The 20,955-nt window shown below is 39.8% G+C and overlaps 1 protein-coding gene across 4 annotated transcripts in view; it reads left to right on the top strand.

The window, feature by feature from the left end:
- The window catches only part of RERE (arginine-glutamic acid dipeptide repeats), a 462,172-nt gene that overhangs the window by 316,985 nt on the left and 124,232 nt on the right, over positions 1 to 20,955 (top strand). For all 4 annotated transcript variants that reach the window (XM_030805464.1, XM_003274304.3, XM_030805463.1 and 1 more), the window contains 2 exons: positions 2,638 to 2,762; positions 4,989 to 5,088. In XM_030805464.1, coding sequence (XP_030661324.1) covers positions 2,638 to 2,762; positions 4,989 to 5,088 — 225 coding nt within the window. The remainder of the gene's footprint in view (positions 1 to 2,637; positions 2,763 to 4,988; positions 5,089 to 20,955) is intronic.

Here is a 20,955-nt window from a genome sequence, read left to right as displayed (position 1 = left end):
TATCAGTTTGTGTTGACACTAGCAACTAATGTGAGTGCTAATTTTTTTCATGGCTTTATGTGTTGTGAAACATTCGGATTTATGTCAATATGATAGATGCAAAATCGAATATGTGCCATTAATTTGCATTTCTCTTGTCAGTGAGGTTGACTCATCAATTCTTATGATTAAGAGGCATTTTCGTTTCTTTTTCTGTAAACTAATTATATTTCTAGTCCATTTTTCTCGAGGATGGGGGGTAGATTGGTCCTGCTCACAGTAATAGTACTTTTCGATTAATTTAACAGACATTAGAGAACTGCTGTACCCAGTACTGTACTTGGTGCTGGGGAAGCAGAGCTCAGTACTAGTGTCAAAAACCTTTTGATTCCAACATTTGTTGTGTTGTTGTTGTTATTATTATTATTATTGTTACTATTTTGAGACAGAGTCTTGCTCTGTCACCCAGGCTAGAGTGCAGTGGTGCAATCTCAGCTCACTGGAACCTCCGCCTCCCAGGTTTCAAGCGATTCTCCTGCCTCACCCTCCCAAGTAGCTGGCACTATAGGCGTGCACCACCATGCCTGGCTAATTTTTGTATTTTTAGTAGAGACAGGGTTTCACCTTGTTGGTCAGTCTGGTGTCGAACTCCTGACCTCAGGTGATCCGCCCACCTCAGCCTCTCAAAGTGCTGGGATTACAGGCGTGAGCCACCACGCCAGGCCCATTGTGTTTTAATTCTATCCCACTATTTTCACTATGTATTAAGCAGAACTAATTGTGACACTCACTTTGATGTTATAGAAGTCAATACTTAACCAAAGAACATCCTTGCTTGGAGAAAGTCAGCTTGATACACATTTAGAAGCATGGAAGACAGCCTGTAAAGCTGTGTGGGTGCTGACGGCTAGCCTGAGAGCCACATGGCCTACTAATGTGATGTTTTGCTATGCAGTTTCCTCAAAAACTTGAATAACCAACATTTAAAACCACAAACTTTTACATAAATGTGAAGATTTCTGGAATTTGGAAAAAGATGGAGGATGTACACACACTGGGTCCCATTCCTGTGTGGCAGCATTCCCTGGATGGGGCGGTTCTATCTGCATTTCACCGTGGTCCACTTCACTCTTGAGTTCTTAACACCTGCACATCCAGGTTGGGAGCCACTGCCACACATAGCTGTTCAGCACTTGGAATATGGCTAGTCCAGATTGGGATATGGCATTTTGTTTAACGTGACTACTAGAATATTTAAAATTAAATATATAATTCTTATTTTATTTCTGTTGGATGATGCTGGCTCATATTCAACCTGCTGCATTCACTTAAATTTTTTGCCCAGGCTTTGTGTACCATGGAGCTTTATCAGTCTGATGTGCCCATGTTCATCATTTGACAGGATGAGAACATGAGTATCTTGCAAATGTCCGACTTTTCACAGGTCTCTGCTGGTTATGGTGGTCATGGCACCTGCTTGCTCTTGCTCTGTCCCAGCAGAGTGTGGGTGAGGAAATGCCACAGGTATTTAAATCTGATGACTTACAGTCTTGGTGGGGAGCACTGTTGCTCGAATACTTTTTAAAATTCTTTTTATTGAGGTATACTCTATGTGCAGCGAATTGTTCATATCTTATATATGCTTTTCAATCTGCCCTGATGATTTGTATCAAGGCACAGAACATTTCTGTCATCCCAGAAAGGTCCTTCCTGTTCTTCACAAGCAATTCCTTCTTTGGTAAAGCAATCACTGCCCTGATTGCTGTCACCACAGGTCAATTCAACTATATATATATATATACACCTTTTTTTTTTTTTTTTTTTTTGAGACGGAGTCTTGCTCTGTCACCTAGGCTGGAGTGCAGTAACACAAATCTTGGCTCACTGCAACCTCTGCCTCCCGGGTTCAAGCGATTCTCTTGCCTCAGCCTCCTGAGTAGCTGGGATCACAGGCGTGTACCACCATGCTCAGCTAATTTTTGTATTATTAGTAGAGACGGGGTTTTATCATGTTGGCCAGGCTGGTCTTGAACTCCTGACCTTGTGATCCACCCACCTTGGCCTCCCAAAGTGCTGGGATTACAGGTGTGAGCCACCAGGCCTGGTCTCAACTATATTTTTTAATGTTTACTTTAATACTCATCTAGTTTTGGTATTGACTATGACTTATATTGCTCTTGACTGTCTTAAGAGTAACACTATTCTAATAGGGTAGCTCACTTAATTTTTTAGCAAATATCCTTAGGTGAGGTATCATTTGCATATGTCTTCTTTGTCAGCTTGTTATATTGGAAATGTATGTGTGTTTCCCTTCTTTATCAATAGCTGTTACCGTCTAAAGACATTATTTTGTTTTTTTGTATATTTTATGCATATGTGTGTGCTCCCTTTTTACTCTTGGTATCATGCTGGCACTGGTTTACTTTGACACTGTTAAGCAGATATTAAGCAGTCTATTGTGAAATCTTCTATGGTGAAATGATCCTGACATGTGAAATAGGTCATTTTAAATGACTCATGGTTTTGTTGTTATTTTTCCGCTGTCCAAGGAAAGAGCCTCAGTAAAACATTGTATATGTTCCTAAAGACTGCTTATTGAGATAGCTCTTTATAATTAATACATGCCTTGATTGTGACTTACTCATCCCTGTCTTACAGGCCAAACTTCCAGATCTGCAACCATTTCCTTCTCCAGATGGTGATACAGTGACCCAACATGAGGAACTGGTCTGGATGCCTGGAGTTAATGACTGTGACCTCCTTATGTACTTGAGGGCAGCAAGGTAGTAGGAATCTACCCCCATCCTGCTTTCTGAATTAGACCATCTGAACTGATTATAGGCAGTAAACTTTGCCTTTCCCCTGAGATTTTATTTCTATATTGGGCATTCTCTGACTTTAAGTTTGGTCACACCCTCTGTAATCAGGACCGTGGCTCTTCTTACCAGAGAAAAATAGTTTGAAGTAATTTTTTTCGTGATGAAGTAATGTTTTTCTTCTTGGTGTTTGCCCCACATCAAATTTTGGAACTTTTCAAGAGGAAAACATCTTAGGCCATACATACAGTTAGCAAGACCTCTCAGTCCAGTTGAGTACTTGAGTCGTTCAGCTCATCTTGAAACCCCACTACAGGGAGTGGGGGTGAGGGGAGGGAGAGCATTAGGACAAATAGCTAATGCATTAGGGGCTTAAAACCTAGACGACGTTGATAGGTGCAGCAGAGCACCACGGCACACGTATACCTATATAACAAACCGACACGTTCTGCACTTGTATCCTGGACCTTAAAGTAAAATTTAAAACAAAAACAAAACCCACTACAGATTTCATGTTCTCTCTCTACTTTGTGGCTGTTCATTAGTGCCTGTCCTGAACTTGACATTTTTGTGGCTTGTCTACATGAGAACATTTATCTGTGATAACCCCTTAGAAGTTGCATAGAACATACAAATGCCTCAGATGCAGAGAGAAGTGTGAATTCGCTCCTCACACGTCACAGAGCAGGCAGGCAGATTTTGTTTGTATGAAGTGATTCTGGGTCTTGGCAGCATCAGTAGCATGCAACGACAACAAAAACAAGAAACCAAGGATTAGGGCATCTGAATTTTAACCCTGGCTGGGTTTGTAGGTTTCTTTTTTTTCTTTTTTGGTTGTTACTTGTTTTGTTGTTTTGAAACGGTCTTGCTGTGTCACCTGAGCTGCAGTACAGTGGCACAATTATAGCTCACTACAGCCTTAACTTCCTGAGCTCAAGCGATCCTCCCTCCTCAGCCTCCTGAGTAGCTAGGGTTATAGACACGTACCACCATGCCCGGCTATTTTTAATTTTGTTTTTGGTTGAGATGGGGTCCTTTCTGTGTTGCCCCAGTTACCTGGCTGTTTGCTAGTCAACGGTGTTGTGCATGGTGGCATTCAGTAGAGATGAGAATGTGTAAGTGGAGTGAATGACTAAGAGGTTTTATCTCTGGTTTTTCACCCCCCCCCCCTTTTTTTTTTTTTTTTTTTTTTTTTTGAATACAGGGTCTCACGCTGGAGTGCAGTGACATAATCACGACTCATTACAGCCTTAACCTCCTGGGCTCAAGTGATCCTCCCACCTTGTCCACCCCAATAGCTAGGACTACAGGCATGCACCACCACACCTGGCTAATATATTTTTTTTGTCTCTCTATGTTGTCAGGGCTGATTTTGAACTCTCTGGCTTCAAGCAGTCCTCTGGTGTCAGGTTCCCAGAGTGCTGGGATTACAGGCGTGAGCCATCACACCCAGCCATGATTTTTTACTTTTAATTCACCTAAAGGTAGTTGATATGCAGAATGAGAGGAATTAGGTAAAATTTTAGATGACTTAATTTCACATGTTTTCTGGAGACTTTTCTTTCAGAAGATTGTCATCTACTGAAATATTGTGGCTCATATATTTAGATTCTTCATGCTCTCAAATCTAAAATCTTAGTAATGATAAAGCATGGGAAGAAACAATACAATGGATCTGACTAAAAGTAACATATGTCTTTCTGCGTGAGTGAAGAGGAACTTAAATTTATTTTTGGTCTGGGCGTGATGGCTCACGCCTGTAATCCCAGCACTTTAGGAGGCCAAGGCAAGCAAATCACCTGAGGTCAGGAGTTCGAGACCAGCCTGACCAACACTGTGAAACCTTGTCTCTACTAAAAATACAAAAATTAGCTGGGCATGGGGTGTGCCTGTAATCTCGGCTACTCGGGAGGCCGAGGCAGGAGAATCCCTTGAACCCTGGAGGTGGAGGTTGCAGTGAGCCAAGATTGCACCACTGTACTCCAGCCTGGCCGACAAGAGTGAGACTCCATCTCAAAAAAAAAAAAAAAAAATTATTTTTAAACAGGAGCAGAGGCAGAGCTGGGAACTGGTTCATCATGCGTGTAGTAATGGAATTTGTTCTGGGCTGGAAATGTCCTCTGAAAATAGAAGTCTAAGTCTCTGTCCTGATATTACTATGTACTAATGAAGGAAAAACCTTTTCTTCTGAAGGAGCATGGCAGCATTTGCAGGGATGTGTGATGGAGGCTCTACAGAAGACGGCTGTGTCGCAGCCTCTCGGGATGACACCACTCTGAATGCGCTGAACACAGTAAGTCTTTTGAAGTCACCCTGAGTGGGAAGACACTTCTTTTTCCCCGAACTGGCTATAGGAAATGTGTGATGAGTGCGGAGCATGAAGTCGCCTGTAGACTCAGGAGTGAGTTGTGGTCTTGGCTGTGGGGTGCCATGGGGGCTCCAGGCCAGTGATGTGGCACCCGCAGGTTCATTTCCTAATCTGTGTCTGTGCTGCAGGTTTGAGGTGACTCTCAAATAAGATCCTAGTAATAGTACCTGATACTTAACTGAGGCCTCACAAAGCCAAGTACTGTGCATAGAAGATCTTGCTTAATCCTCAAAACCCCCTCTAGGTTCTATTTTTATTTTTATTTTTTACTTTTTATTTGTTTGAGACAAGTCTCGCTCTGGCAGTGGCGCGATCACGGCTCACTGCAAGCTCTGCCTCCCGGCTTCACACCATTCACCTACCTCAGCCTCCCAAGTAGCTGGGACTACAGGCACCCACCACACCCGCTTAATTTTCTGTATTTTTAGTAGAGACGGGGTTAAACCATGTTAGCCAGGATGATCTCCTGACCTCGTGATCCTCCCGCCTCAGCCTCCCAAAGTGCTGGAATTACAGGCATGAGCCACCGCGCCTGGCCTCTAGGTTCTATTATTATCACCTTTTTAGACATAAGGAAATAAGTTGAGAGAGATTAAGTCACAATTTAAGGTCATACCCCCAAGATTGGAATCTAGAAGCCATGCTTTTTTACTTCACTGTTTCTGAGACTATGTATTTATTTTAAAGCACATGGAGGGATGGGAAGAAGCTAAACTTTTTTGCATAAACTTGTTTTTTATAAAGTATACTTTGGAACATGTTAATATTTTACATGACTATAAAAAGTTTTACAAGAATAATTTCTAAAAAATTAAAAGTAAAATAAATGAGGCTAATGTTACTGAGTTGGTTGCATGACGTACCATCATAATTACTCATCTACATTAATCCCATAATAAACACACAGCAGCTCAAATAACAGCACACTGCTGCAAACAATATAATTACTGAAACCAGTTGTCTTTCGTTCTCTTTGTTTGTTGTTGTTATTTGTTTTGGCCTTAGGCTACATCCCATGGGGCTGTATAGGAATATTAATGTCTTTTAAAGTTACATGAAATAATTCCTCTCTATTGTTACTAATGTGAAACCATTAAATCTGAAGAGCTAATGATATTTATGGAATCAATTTCTGATAAATTGATAGTCTGCATGGTCGTGTATGTGTATGTAGGCTGTTGAGTATGAGGCTGAGCACCTCTTCTGATGATTAACCAAATGTCATTTAAGCACCCCTTTGTTCTTTTTTTTTTTTTTCTTGAGAGGTTACTATAGTTGGAAGAGACTTTCAAGATCATCTGTCCCAGTCTCTAAATAGAAGAATTCAAGGCGGCTAGATCACTTAAATACTGACAATCCCAAAAGTTCCTAACAGAGGGAAGAAAGTAGTCCCCATTCCTGATTTAGAGATCTACTACACAGCTTGCTTTTGAGGAAACATGTAGATAGCTGCGTGATATGGCTGATTTTTATTCCTAGTATAATTAGGTTTCTTGAGTATAACATTTGAGTGGTTTTGCTAGGGATATGCCATTCTCTAAATAAGAGAATGTTTTTTCACATTGTTGTAAATATTGTGTGTTTGTGTACATTCTCACTGATTTGATAGGATAGTTAGTGGGGATTTTTTTGTTTGTTAGTTTTAAATACAGAATCTTGATTTAGAGCATATGATTGAGCCAGAACAGGCATTTGAGATTATATTACAGATGAGGAAGCTGAAACTCAGAGGTTGATGATACTACTGCCAGTAGAGGCTGTGGTAGGTTAGATATGAATGTTTGTGAATTCAGAATACCTTGAAAGTGTGTGTACAAAGAGAAAGTCTTTGAAAGGAACTTTTTTCTGTTGTTGTTGTTGTTGTCGTTGTTTGTTGTTGTTTTTTCTTGCGACAAAGTCTCGCTCTGTCACCCAGGCTGGAGTGCAGTGGCACAGTCCCAGCTCACTGCAGCCTTGACCTCCCAGGCTCAAGCGATCCTCCCACTTCAGCTTCCTGAATAGCTGTAGCTGGGATTACAGGCATGTGCCAGCGCACTCGGCTAATTTTTGTTTTTGAGACCATCTTGCTCTGTTGCCCAGTCTGGAGTACAGTGACACGGTCTTGGCTCACTGCAGCTTCAACCTCCCAGGCTCAAGCTTTTCTCCCACCTCAGCTTCCCAAGAGCTGTAGCCGGTATCATAGACGCCCACCATCATGCTTGACTGATTTTTTTTAAAAAATTTTGTCAAGATGAGGTCTCACTGTATTGCCCAGGCTGGTCTCAGACTTCTGAGCTCAAGTGATCCTCCTGCCTCGGCCTCCCAAAGTGCTGGGATTACAGGTGTGTGCCACTGCACCTGGCCTTTTTTTAAGTTTTATTTTTTTTGTAGAGACATAGTCTCACTATGTTGCCAGGGCTGATTTCGAACTCCTGGTCTCAAGTGATCCTCCTGTCTCGGACTCCCAAAATGCTAGGATTACAGGCGTGGGCCACCGTGTCTGGCCAGTTGTTCTCTGTATAAAAGCTTTGTGAAAAAAATTCTGCTTTCATAACTGTGCTATCAGTTGAATTTTGAATAATGAAGATCTTGCCATATTTAATTAAATGTCTATTTTTGGCACTTCCTTGAATGTATATGATTTATCCCCCTTTTTATTCCAAACTCTCTAAGAATTCTGTAGACCATACTTCAGTATAGAAATCATTTTGGCTACTTTTGCCCATGGTTCTTTGTGGCAAGCTCCTTCGGAAGGCTTTGTTAGCACTCCCAGAGATTTTTTTGTTGTACAGTTTTTTTGTTTTTATGACACTGAAACTCTCTAGCCTGACATGGCTCAGGTGTCTTAGGTTATGTGTACATATTTTGTGATGAATTGAAAAGTTATGTGCTGTTTTAATTTTTATACTTCACTGTCGAACTGACTCTGAAAACTTGAGTTGCAAGCATTTTCCTAATGAAAAGTGAATGAAAATATCCTGTGAGAGAGGTTACTTGGATTTTTTACTTCCCTAGAGTAATAGAAGATTTGAGCTGTGTTAAGTAATAAGTTAGAAAGATATATACATTGTTGTATGGGAAGCATTTATTGTTTTCTTAGAGTATAGCATAGATTTAAAACAAGGTTAGGCATTTATCAGTTTAGAAGAAAACTGTGAGTAATTGGTATATATTTCCTGCTTCCTAGGGCAATATAGAACTTAAATGAAATAGGCTATATGGCCACATTAAAGTGTGTTGAACATCCAGTAGGAGTATTTAAATATGAGTACATTTAAATCGTTTCATTTTTAAAACTGCAATTGCTATAGAAAATTTTTGAACTGTCAGTTCTTTTTTGTTTGTTTCTTTGTTTTTTTGAGGCAGGATCTTGCTCTGTTGCCCAGGCTGGAGTGCAGTGGTGGATCATGGCTCACTGCAGCCTTGACCTCCTGGGCTCAAGCAATCCTCCCACCTCAGCCTCCATAGTAGCTGGTACCACAGGTGTGCACTACCATGCCCAGCTGTTTTTCTTGTTTTGTTTTGTTTTTTGTTTTTGTTTTGAGACGGAGTTTTGCTCTTGTTGCCCAGGCTGGAGTGCAATGGCTCGATATTGGCTCACCACAGCCTCCCGGGTTCAAGTGATTCTCCTGCCTCAGCCTTCCGAGTAGCTGGGATTACAGGCATGTGCCACCAAACCCGGCTAATTTTGTATTTTTAGTAGAGACAGGGTTTCGCCATGTTGGTCAGGCTGGTCTCGAACTCCTGACCTCAGGTGATCCACCCGCCTTGGCCTCCCAAAGTTCTGGGATTACAGGCGTGAGCCACCGTGCCTGGCCCAACTGGTTATTTTTACTTGTAGAGATGACGTCTCACAATGTTGCCCAGAGCTATCAGTTCTTTATGACAATTATATGGACCTATTTTTGAATCTAAACTCTTAGATTACTTATTTTTATTCTGTTTTTTTTCTTCATTATTAACAAAAGAGATTGCTAGTGTGTAATTTTTGAAACAACTTATTGAGGTAAGATTTATGTATAATAAACTGCTCTGTTTCAAAGTCAAAAATTTGAGGGTTTTTTTTCAGATATATAAACCTGTGAAACTACTATAATGTCAAGATACAAAACATTTCCAACACCCTCGAAAGTTGCCTCATGGCCTCTTATAATCATTTTCTACTTCCAGCCTCAGGTAGCCATTGATGTATTGTGTTTTCAATGGTTTTTTTTTTTTTTAATCATTTTAGAGTAGTTTGCATTTCCCAGGATGTTACAGGAATGGAATCATATTGTGTGACTTCTTTGGGCATAAGGATTTTGAGAGCCGTTTGTGCTTCATGTATCGATGGTTCATCCCCTTTTTATTGATAAGTATTCCCTTGTATGGATATGCATATTCGCAGTTTTTTCATATTCTTTAACCTGGTGGTGGACATTCTGGTTGTTTATAAGCTTTTGGCCATTATAAGTAAAAGTTTTTTCAGCATTGTTGTATGAGTCTTTATGTTGACATTTATCTTCAGTTCTCTCAGGTAAATACTTGGAGCGGCAGGATTGTTTGTATGTAGGAAGCTCTCTCAGAAACTGTCAAACAGGTTTCTTTTCTTTTCTTTTTTGAAGATGGAGTCTCGCTCTGTTGCCCAGGCTGGAGTGCAGTGGTGCGATCTGGGCTCATTGCAACCTCCTCCTCCTGGGTTTAAGCAATTCTCCTGCCTCAGCCTCCCGAGTAGCTGGGACTACAGGCACGTGCCACCACGCCCAGCTAATTTTTTTGTATTTTTTGTAGAGACGGGGTTTCACCATGTTGCCCAGGATGGTCTCGATCTCTTGACCTCGTGACCCACCTGTCTTGGCCTTCAAAAGTGCTGGGATTACAGGCATGAGCCACTGCGCCCGGCCTGTCAAACGGGTTTTTTTTTTGTTTTTTTTTGTTTTTTTTTTTGAGACGGAGTCTCGCTGTGTCGCCCAGGCTAGAGTACAGTGAGTGGTGCGATCTTGGCTTATTGCAAGCTCCACCTCCCAGGTTCATGCCATTCTTCTGCCTCAGCCTCCCAAGTAGCTGGGACTACAGGCACCCGCCACCATGCCTGGCTAATTTTTTGTATTTTTAGTAGAGACGGGGTTTCACTGTGTTAGCCAGGATGGTCTCGATCTCCTGACCTCATGATCCTTCCGCCTTGGCCTCCCAAAGTGCTGAGATTACAGGCGTGAGCCAGTGTGCCTGGCCTACAGGTTTCTAAAGTGGTTCCAATTTAGATTCCCATCAGTAGTGTGTTATAATTTTACGTCTTTAGCATCTTCACCAAGACTTGGTATTGTCAGTTATTTTTTTAAATTTTATCCATTTTAATGGATGTGTAGTGTGATATCTCATTAAGATTTTATTGGAATTTCCTGACTTAATAGGGTTGAGCATCTTCTCATGTTTTATTGCCCATTTGTTTATCTTTTTTTGTGAAGCATCTGTTCAAATAGTTTGTTTACTTAAAAAAATTGTTTTACAATTTAGTTATAAGGATTTTTTGTTAATATTTCAGGTAGAAGTCCTTTGATATATGTATTGGGAATTATTTGTCCCATACCACGACATTTTTTCATTCTTTAAAAAAATTTTTTTTTCTTTTTTTTTTTTTAAGTCTCACTCTGTCACCAAGGCTGTACAGTGGAGTGATTATAGCTCACTGTAACCTCAAACTCCTGAGCTCAAGCAATCCTCCTGCCTCAACCTCCTGAGTACCTGGGACTACAGGCTACCACACCTGGCTAATTTTTTTTAGGGTTTTTGTTTGTTTGTTTGTTTGTTTCTTTCTTTCTTTCTCCTAGAGACAGGGCCTCACTATGTTTCCCAGGCTGGTCTAGAATGCCTGGCCTCAAGTGATCTTCCCACTTCAGCTTCCCAAAATGCTGGGATTAAGACATGAGCCACTGCACCTGGCCTGACTTTTTTTCCTTAACGTTGACTTTAATATATAGTTATGCTGAAGCTTAATAAGTCATTATTTTCCTTTTATGGTACTATCTCTAATTACTCCAAGATTACAAAGATTGTTTCTGTGCTTTATTCTAGAAGCTTTACTTCTTACATTTAGGTCTTTGATTCATTTTGAATTGTGATCCGTTAATTATGGAGTGAAAATTGATTCTCTTCCACACAGATACCTGTTGTTGGAACAGTATTGGTTGGAAAAACTTTTCTCATTTGACTGCCTTGACATTGTTATTGAAAATCAGCTGCTTTTTTATGTTTGGATCTTTTTCTGGATTCTATTCTGTCTCACTGATCGTTATTAGGGCCTCTGTGTTTTGAATACTGTAGCTGTATACGAAGTCTTGACCTCAGGGGTGTCTTTCTGCTTTAAATGTGATTTTAAAGGTTGCTTTGGCTATTTGAGGTAATTTCCATTTCCATGTAAATTTTAGAATCAGCCTGCCAGTTTCTAATTTTTAAAAAGTCTGGCAGGCGCAGTGGCTCACACCTGTAATCCCAGTACTTCAGGAGGCCGAGGTGAGCAGATCACCTGAGGTCAGGAGTTTGAGACCAGCCTGGCCAACATGGTGAAACCTCATCTCTACTAAAAATATAAAAATTAGCCAGGCATGGTGGCACGTGCCTGTAATCTCAGCTATTCGGGAGGCTGAGGCAGGAGAATCACTTGAACCCGGGAGGCGGAGGTTACAGTGAGCCGAAACCGCGCCATTGCATTCCAGCCTGGGCAACAAGAGTGAAACTCTGTCTCAAAAAAATAACAATAATAAAAAATAAAAAGTCTGATGGAATTTTAATTGGGATTCTATTGAATTTATGGATCAGTTTGGGAAATATTGACATCCTAACAATATTGGATCTTCTAATCCATAAATACGATATTTCTCTATTTTTAAAGAAGTTTTCTGTGATTTTTTTTTATTTAAAAAAAAATTTAAAGAGGCCTTGCTGTGTTGTTCAGTCTGGGCTTGAAGTCCTTGGCTCACGTGATCTCCTGCTTCAGCCTCCTGAGTAGCTGCGACTACAAGTGCATGCCACCATGCCCAGCTTTCTTTTACTTCTTACGATAAGATGTTTTGGGAATATAGATCTTACAACATTTTGTTAAATTTACTCCTAAGTATTTCCTGTTTGAGGATTCTGTTGTAACTAAAATTTTAATTTCTAAATGGTCTTTGATAGCATAGAAACACAATCAGTTTTTATATGTTGGCTTTTTTTGGTCCTGCTAAACATCATGTGCAAATACAGTTTTACCTCTTCCTTTATGATCTATGTGTTTTATTTCTTTTTTGTGCTTTATTGCACTTCCTTGAACCTCTGCTACAATACTGAATAGAAGTGATGAGAGTGGACATTATCTTTCTAATCTTAGAAACTTTTCAGTCATTTACTATGAAGTACAACGCAGTTTTTGTTGTATTTGTTTGTTTTGAGAAAGGGTCTATTGCCCAGGCTGGAGTGCAGTGTAGCAATCTCGAATCACTGCAGCCTTGACCTCTCAGACTCAAGTAATCCTCCTGTCTGAGCCTCCCGAGTAGCTAAGACTACAGGGCACACCATCATGCTCAGCTGATTTTAAAATTTTTGTAGAGACAGGGTCTCACTATGCTGCCCAGGCTGGTCTTGAACTCCTAGGCCCAAATGATCCTCCTCAGCTTCCCCAAATGCTGAGATTATAGGTATAAGCCACTGCACCTGGCCTTTTTCTGTTTTTTTAATCAAGTTAGAATGTTCTCTTATATATCCAGGTTGTTGAGTTTTTGTTGTGAATCGGCATTGAATTTTGTCAGTTGCTTTTTTTTCCTTCTGCATCTAATGAGATTATTATATGATTGTTATTCTTTATTTTGTTAATATAGTGAATTACACTGATTTCAAATATGAAGGAACTGTTTGTTCCTGGGATGAATCCTACTTGGTCACTATGTACTATTGGATTCAACTTGCTATTAATTTGTTAAGGAATTTTACATTTGTGTTCATGAGAGATACTGAGTTGTAGTCTTCCTTCTTTGTAATAAGGAGTTTTGTAATAAGAATGTTGGTTTTCATATCAGAATAATGCTCCCTCAAAAAATTAGTTGGGAAATAGTTCTTCCTGTTCTGTTTTCTTAAGATGTTTATAAAGGATTGATATTACTTTCTATATCAAATGTTTGCTAGAATTCACAGTTTAGCCATCTAAATTTTTTTATATAGAAAGTGCTTTTTTTCTTTTCTTTTCTTTTTTTTTTTTTTTTTTAAAGATGGACTCCACGTTGCCCAGGCTGGTAATTTGTTTCCTCTTGATCAATATAAAGATGTTTCAACATTACTGATCTTTTCAGAGTTTGGTTTTGTTATTTTTTCCTGTTTGTTTTATATCTCATTGGTTTCTATTCTTTATTAATTTTTTCTACCTATTTGGGGTTTAATTTGATCATTTTCCTCCTAGCTTTCTAAAGTGGGATGTTAAATAGCTGATTTTACCACAGATTTTGATTTGTTATGATCTATTATTCTGTTCAAAAAAAATTTTTGAATTTTTTGGTGCTTTGACCCATGAATTATTTAATATTAAATTCCTTAATTTCCAGATACTTGGGGCTTCTCTAAGTTTTATTTTTTGGAATGTTATTGATTTCTAATTTAATTTAATTCAGTGGTCAAAGAGTACTCAGTAACATTTCAGTATTTTGAAATCTTTCGCGACTTGTTTCTTGGCTGAGCATGTGATGTATCTTGGTTCATGTTTCGTGTATACTTGTAATCAACTTATACTCTGTAGTTACTGGGTGTGCTGTTATGTAGGTGTCAGTGGTTGATGTTAGTATTCATACCTTCTCTTATACTAATTTTTTTTTCGGCTAGTTGTATGTTACTGAGAGACATGTATGAAAGTCTTCAATAGTGATTGGAGGCCAGGCACGGTGGCTTACGCCTGTAATCCCAGCACTTTGGGAGGCTGAGGTGGGTGGATCACAAGGTCAAGAGATTGAGACCATCCTGGCCAACGTGGTGAAACCCCATCTGTACTAAAAATACAAAAATTAGCCGGGTGTGGTGGCGCATACCTGTAGTCCCAGCTACTCAGGAGCCTGAGGCAGGAGAATTGCTTGAATCTGGAAGGCGGAGGTTGCAGTGAGCCAAGATTGTGCCACTGTACTCCAGCCTGCCAATAGAGTGAGACTCCGTCTCCAAAAAAAAAAAAAAGTGATTGTAGAGTTGGTTGTTTCTCCTTTTGATTCTGTTAATTTTTGCTTCATATATTTGAAGTTGGTTATTAGACACATGAACACTTAAAATATTTGTGTCTTTCTCTGTCTTTTGACCCTTTTACCTTTCTGCTGTAACCATCTTTGTGTCTACTAGTATTGTCTTGAAGTCTATTTTGTCTAATATTAATACAGCCACTATAGTTTTCTTATGCTTGTTGTCTGCATGGTACATCTCTTTACAACTTCTTACTTCGAATCTTGTTTTTTCTTTGTATTTAAGGTAACATCTCCTGTGTTCTTTAGTTGTTTCATGCCTTTTTATCCAGTTTGGCAAGCTCTGCCTTTTGTTTGAAGTGTTTAGTCTGTTTTAATTTAATGAAGATGGTTTTCAGGTTATATAAAACTTTAGCCATATGTCTTTTTTTTGAGACAGAGTTTCGCTCTTGTCGCCCAGGCTGGAGTGCAATGGCGCGATCTCCACTCACCACAACCTCCGCCTCCCAGGTTCAAGTGATTCTCCTGCCTCAGCCTCCCAAGTAGCTAGGATTACAGACATGCGGCACCACACCTAGCTAATTTTGTATTCTTAGTAGAGACAGGGTTTCTCCATATTGGTCAGGCTGGTCTCGAACTCCTGACCTCAGGTGATCCGCCCGCCTCAGCCTCCCAAAGTGCTGGGGTTACAGGCATGAGCCACCAGATCCGGCCCACATTCTTAATAGTAGAGGCCTCATTGAAGAATCACAGAGGTAGTTAATAAATATCTTATTTTCATGGCCACATGACTTGCTACTTTTGGTCCAATGGTGAACTGGCAGATAGTTCAGGAAAGTTGTTCTTTGTTTGTTCATTTATGTTAACGTGTATTTCTTATCTTTTCATACATAAGAAACAGCTTTGTACTGCTGTAGAGGAAGAAGGTGTAATAAACACGTTGGCCTCTCTCATTAGGAAAGAGGGATTTCTTAGTAACATTGGGTGTATTCCTTTTTGTATGTAGCAATGATATGTTTTATTTTATTTTAATATTTCAAATGTGAACACCTATAAATGTAAAATTGTTTTATTTGGCTGGGCACAGTGGCTCACGCCTATAATCCCAGCACATTGGGAGGCCAAGGTGGGTGGATCACCTGAGGCTGCGAGTTCCATACCAGCCTGGCCAACACAGTGAAATCCCATCTCTACTAAAATTACAAAACGTAGCTGGGCATGATGGTGGTGCCTGTAATCCCAGCTACTTGGGAGGCTGAGGCAGGAGAATGGCGTGGCCTGGAGGCAGAGTTTGCAGTGAGCTGAGATGGCGCTACTGCACTCCAATCTGGGTGACAGAGCGAGACTCCATCTCAAAAAAAAAAAAAAAAAAAAAAAAGGTTTTATTTGTATTTTTATATATTAAATATAAGCTTATGTTAAATAATGAAGAAGTAATAGTGTTTCCCCAGAAAGATCTTGTGTGGAAATATTTCTGTGTGTGTTTCCTCATACACTGTTTGCATTAGGCTCATCTGAACACTTGTAGCTGACATATAATTTGTAAACATCATGCTATATAACATGTAGATGATCTGTCTTATCCTAATGGGGTTAATTTAGCCACCTTTGAGTGCTTACATTTATTTGGCCATTTACAAAATAGATCTTTATATTCCTACTTAGAAACTGCAGAAAAGCCCCATCGTTTGAGAGTAAGGTTTTCTAGAATATATCATGCCAACTTATTTTTACTAAACTGATGTTGGATTTCCTTCTTTGGGCTCAGGTATCTTTCCAGGTTTCTAATACAATTCAAATTATTTAGGTTTTTCTTTCTCAGTAATTATTGCCATTTTCTCACCAACACTAAACATAACTATATATTCACTGTATGTAAGTAAAATTTATAATCATGCAACAAAGATTTCACCTCCGCCTGGACAGTTTTATTCCCTGAGATATGGGCGGCTTTTAGACATTACATAAACTCTTCATGTATTCAAGAGAGCGCGTGTTTGTTTGCTTATTTATTTATGCACACCCACATCTCCTTCAACAAAGAATTCAAGGCTCCCAGCGGCTTCATAGTTTTTCATCTCTGGTCTATAAATATCCCTATTTGTTAACTATTGAGTATTAATTATTTGTGTTTTCTAACCCTAGTCTGATGCTAAATGATTGTTGAATGATTGAATAGATAAATCAAGTTCAAGTTCGTATCACACTTGATCATCCAGAAATTGATGTTAGGAAGTTGGCATAGCAGAATATGCAGATAACCCTATTCTAGGGATCATTTTCATTTCTCTTTTATTCTAAAAAATTAAGTCCATAGAATTTTTGTCAGATTTTTTGTTTGTTCATTATAAATGGCCTTCGCTAGAGTATCTGGACCTGGATTAGCTTTGCAGTTCTTATGACTTGCATGTGGAATATTTCTCAGCTCCCAAATAAGGCATTGCCAGGAGGCCCTTTCATAAGTTTTCCCTAAGCATGTGAGAGGAGCCTTCTGACATTCATTCCATACCCACACCCTTTACTTAAATGTTTCTATCCAGATGAGTCAACATTAAATGGTTAATGTGTGCTGGCTTGGGTTAAGATAAGATGGGTTTTCTTGTCGTTCAGGATGTTTTATTTGTTGTTGGAAAGTCTAATGGGTAAAGCTGATATGCTCTATGATTTCTTATTATGGAAATCCAATACATTTCAGAACAGCACCTCATATAAATCAGCCTTGACAGGCACTGTTGCCAGTGTTTTATTTATGTAATAACAGGATATTGAAGTCAACAGAATGTTGTACTGTTAATTATAGCATTAGTGAGGATGCAGGAAAAGATCATGCAGTTGAGGTTTTCTGGTATAACCAAGACCTTTTCAGCTGATTATTAGCATAATAATATATAATTTTCAACTTTTATTTTTTGTACTTTGATCAATTAGAAACATTTTGAGCTATTGTTTTGAAAATTAAGTGTTTAGGTGTTCACCTATGTGGCTTCCTTTGGGCTGAGAAATTCATAAATTCACTTCTAAAGTTCCATGTAACAACATTTTAACACAAATTGTGCGATTTCATTTTTGTCTTTTTTTTTTTTTTCTTTTTTTGAGACAGAGTCTTGCTCTGTCACCCATGCTGGAGTGTAGTGGCACCATCTTGGCTCACTGCAAGCTCCACCTCCTGGGTTCACGCCGTTCTCCTGCCTCAGCCTCCCAAGTAGCTGGGACTACAGGTGCCTGCCACCATGCCCTGCTAATTTTTTTTGTATTTTTAGTAGATGGGGTTTCACCATATTAGCCAGGATGGTCTCGATCTCCTGACCTCGTGATCCACCCGCCTCGGCCTCCCAAAGTGCTGGGATTACAGGCGTGAGCCACCGCACCCGGCCTATTTTTTGTCTTATTTGAATGAAATGGCTTTTAAAATTTAGTACTTTGTTTCTTTTTAGATAATCTGTGGCTTTATTTGAAGTCAAACTTTATACCCCGCTTTCTTCTTTTCCCTAAACATGAGAGAGAGCATTATCTAAACTTCTCTGGGGTGGATGGGGAGATAAAAGGCCAATTACATGAGCACCCTCTGATAATGGTACCTTCCCTACTTACTTACTGTCATGGAAAAGGCTTGATGCAGGCTTTCTTCGTTGGCCTTGGTTCTAATGCAGCCCTCCACAGCCGTGATTCTTGCTTCACCTGCCTCGTAACCACTCTTGTTTCTTAAGGCATTCCTTTCTTTTTTTCTTTATATAACAGCTTTATTAGGATAACATTCACCCATTCAGAGTGTGCAATTTTATGGCTTTTAGTATATTCACAGAGTTCTGCAACTATCACCACAATCTATTTTATAAAATCTTCATCACCCCAAAAAGAAACCTTGTTCCTATTAGCAGTCATTCCCCATTTTCATTTCCCAACCCTAGGCAACCACTCATCTGCTTTTTGTCTCTATAGATATGCCTATTCTGGACATGGCATCTAAATGGCATCATATAATAAGTGGCCTTTTGTGACTGCTTTCTTTTACTGTGGGGGTACTGTTTTCAGGCGTCATCCATGTGATGGTATTAGCCATTTTTATATATTACCATTTTATTTATCCTCCTGGTCTGCTTTGCCTGTCATTTAAAATGTGGCACCTGCACTAAGCAACACTCCTCAGGTCTGATCAACATAAGGTGACCCGGGGATACCCGTCAGTTATCCCAAAAGCTCATCTTCTCAGTGCAGTCTCAGCTTATAAGAATGTGTGCTCATCACATTCTTTTTAGTCCTGTGTTGTAGTCTTGTTATGTTTCATTTTTCCTTGTATATTTGCTTTTGATAAGCCATTTATTTCCCACCCTGAGCTTTTCCACGGAATTTTGAGCCAGTCATAGGACCTTAAGTTCATCACTATTAATTTTATTTTTTTAGGTATCAACTATTGGTCAGCTTCCTGATTTTATTAATAAAAACAATAAAATTGCAATGTATTTGTGGTCTGAGTATTTATATGCTAGGCAAAAGTTTAAGTGCTTTTTATGAATGAATTCATTTAATCTTCATAACAATTCTATGAGGCAAGTGTGGTTATCATCTAAAAATTAATAAGCACACTTATTTATATACACACTATTTATATATATAACTATTTAAACTTGGTTTAAATTGAGGCCAGTACCTTATAGCGTCTTCTTGAAATGTCTGGTTAATCAGGCCGGGCGCGGTGGCTCACGCATGTAATCCCAGCACTTTGGGAGGCCAAGGCAGGCAGATCACGAGGTCAAGAGATTGAGACCATCCTAGCCAACATGGTGAAACCCTGTCTCTACTAAAAATACAGATTAGCTGGGTGTGGTGGCGTGCTCCTGTAGTCCCAGCTACTTGGGAGGCTGAGGCAGGAGAATCACTTGAACCCAGGAGGTAGAGGTTGCAGTGAGCCGAGATTGCGCCACTGCACTTCAGCCTGGTGACGGAGCGAGACCCTGTCTCAGAAAAAGAAATAAATGTCTGGTTAATCTGTAATTGGGAGGATTTGCTGTTCAGCCAATCAGAAATCCTTCATGCCACAGCTTTTCCTGCATCTCCTTCCTGTTTCCGAGGTGCCCAGCAGGGACTAAGGAATGTGATTCAGCTTTTACTTTTGTTTGGCATAAGTTAGAAAGTTCATTTACTCATTTAAGAAACTTCTTTATCAGATGATTTTTTGCCATGCTAAAGAGTGGTAAAATGTTTTGAGATATATGTGGTATTTATAAAAACATCCACTTATCATTTGATCAGTTAGAATTTTAACATATTTGAGCCTATATTAAGTATTAATAACACAATGTCTTCAGCAAATTGATAAAAACCTTTAGCCTTTTTACATTTAAAAACAGGCTTAGGCCGGGTGCGGTGGCTCGTGCCTGTAATCCCAGCACTTTGGGAGGCTGAGGCGGGTGGATCACCTTAGGTCAGGAGTTCAAGACCAGCCTGGCCAATATGGTGAAACCCCGTCTCTATTAAAAATTAAAAAATTAGCCAAGTATGGTGGTGCATACCTGTAATTCCAGCTACTTGGGAGACCGAGGCAGGAGAATCGCTTGAACCTGGGAGGTGGAGGTTGCAGTGAGCCAAGATCATGCCACTGTACCCCAGCCTGGGCAACAGCAAAACTTCGTCTAAAAAAAAAAAAAAAAAAAAAAATTTCCGGGCCTGGTGGCTCAGGCCTGTAATCTTAGCATTTTGGGAGGCCGAGGCGGGCGGATCATGAGGTCAAGAGTTCAAGACTAGCCTGACCAACATGGTGAAACCCCGTCTCTACTAAAAATACAAAAATTAGCTGGGTGTGGTGGTGCACACCTGTAATCTCAACCACTCAGGAGGCTGAGGCAGGAGAATTGCTTGAACCCGGGAGGCAGAGGTTGCAGTGAGCCGAGATGATGTCAGTGCACTCCAGCCTGGGCAACAGAGCGAGACTCTGTCTCAAAAAAAAGGCTTTAATAAAATCATATATTCATTTATTTATTTGGTAATTAACATGTTTGAGTTTCTGCAGCCCTTGTGAGGAGGGTGTTTGATGAGAATCTAAGTGAACACCTCATTGTTAGAACAAATCAGGCCCATGAGTTTCAGAAGGGCTCATGTATTCTACAGCATACTACAAAATTCTAAAATTTATAATATTTGTCCTAGTATTCATTTCCTATATTTTGGTAACATACCTCAGAATGCTTTTTTATAGCTCTCAAATAATTTTTTATCCCCAATTTTTGAAGGTTAGTATATTTGTTTCCTGTGGCTACTGTAACAAATTACCCGAACTTGGTAGCTTAAACGACAGAGAGGTGTTCTCTCACAGTTTTGGAAGCCAGAAATCTGACATCAAGTGGTCAGTGGGGTACCCCCCCGACTCCTCCTGGCAGAGCCCACTCTTTGCCTCTTGCAGCTTCTGGTGGCTGTTTGCACATTTTGGCTGTGGCCCCATCTTTCTCTGCTCATCTTCATGCTGCCTTCTCTTCTGTGTGTCTGTGTCTTCTCCAGTCTGGGTTTCTCTACCACCTCTCTTTTATAAGTACTTGTCGTTGCAGTTAGGGCCTACCTAAGTTATCTAGAATCATCTCCTTTATTTCAAGATCCTTAGCACATCTGCAAAGACCCTTTTCCCAAATAAGGTCACATTCATAGGTTCCAGGGATTT

The sequence above is a fragment of the Nomascus leucogenys genome, chromosome 24 (genome assembly GCF_006542625.1).
Source record: "Nomascus leucogenys isolate Asia chromosome 24, Asia_NLE_v1, whole genome shotgun sequence".
In the NCBI taxonomy this organism is placed as follows: domain Eukaryota; kingdom Metazoa; phylum Chordata; class Mammalia; order Primates; family Hylobatidae; genus Nomascus; species Nomascus leucogenys.
Note: the sequence above shows the minus strand (reverse complement) of the source record. Positions and strands in the feature narration are given on the sequence as shown.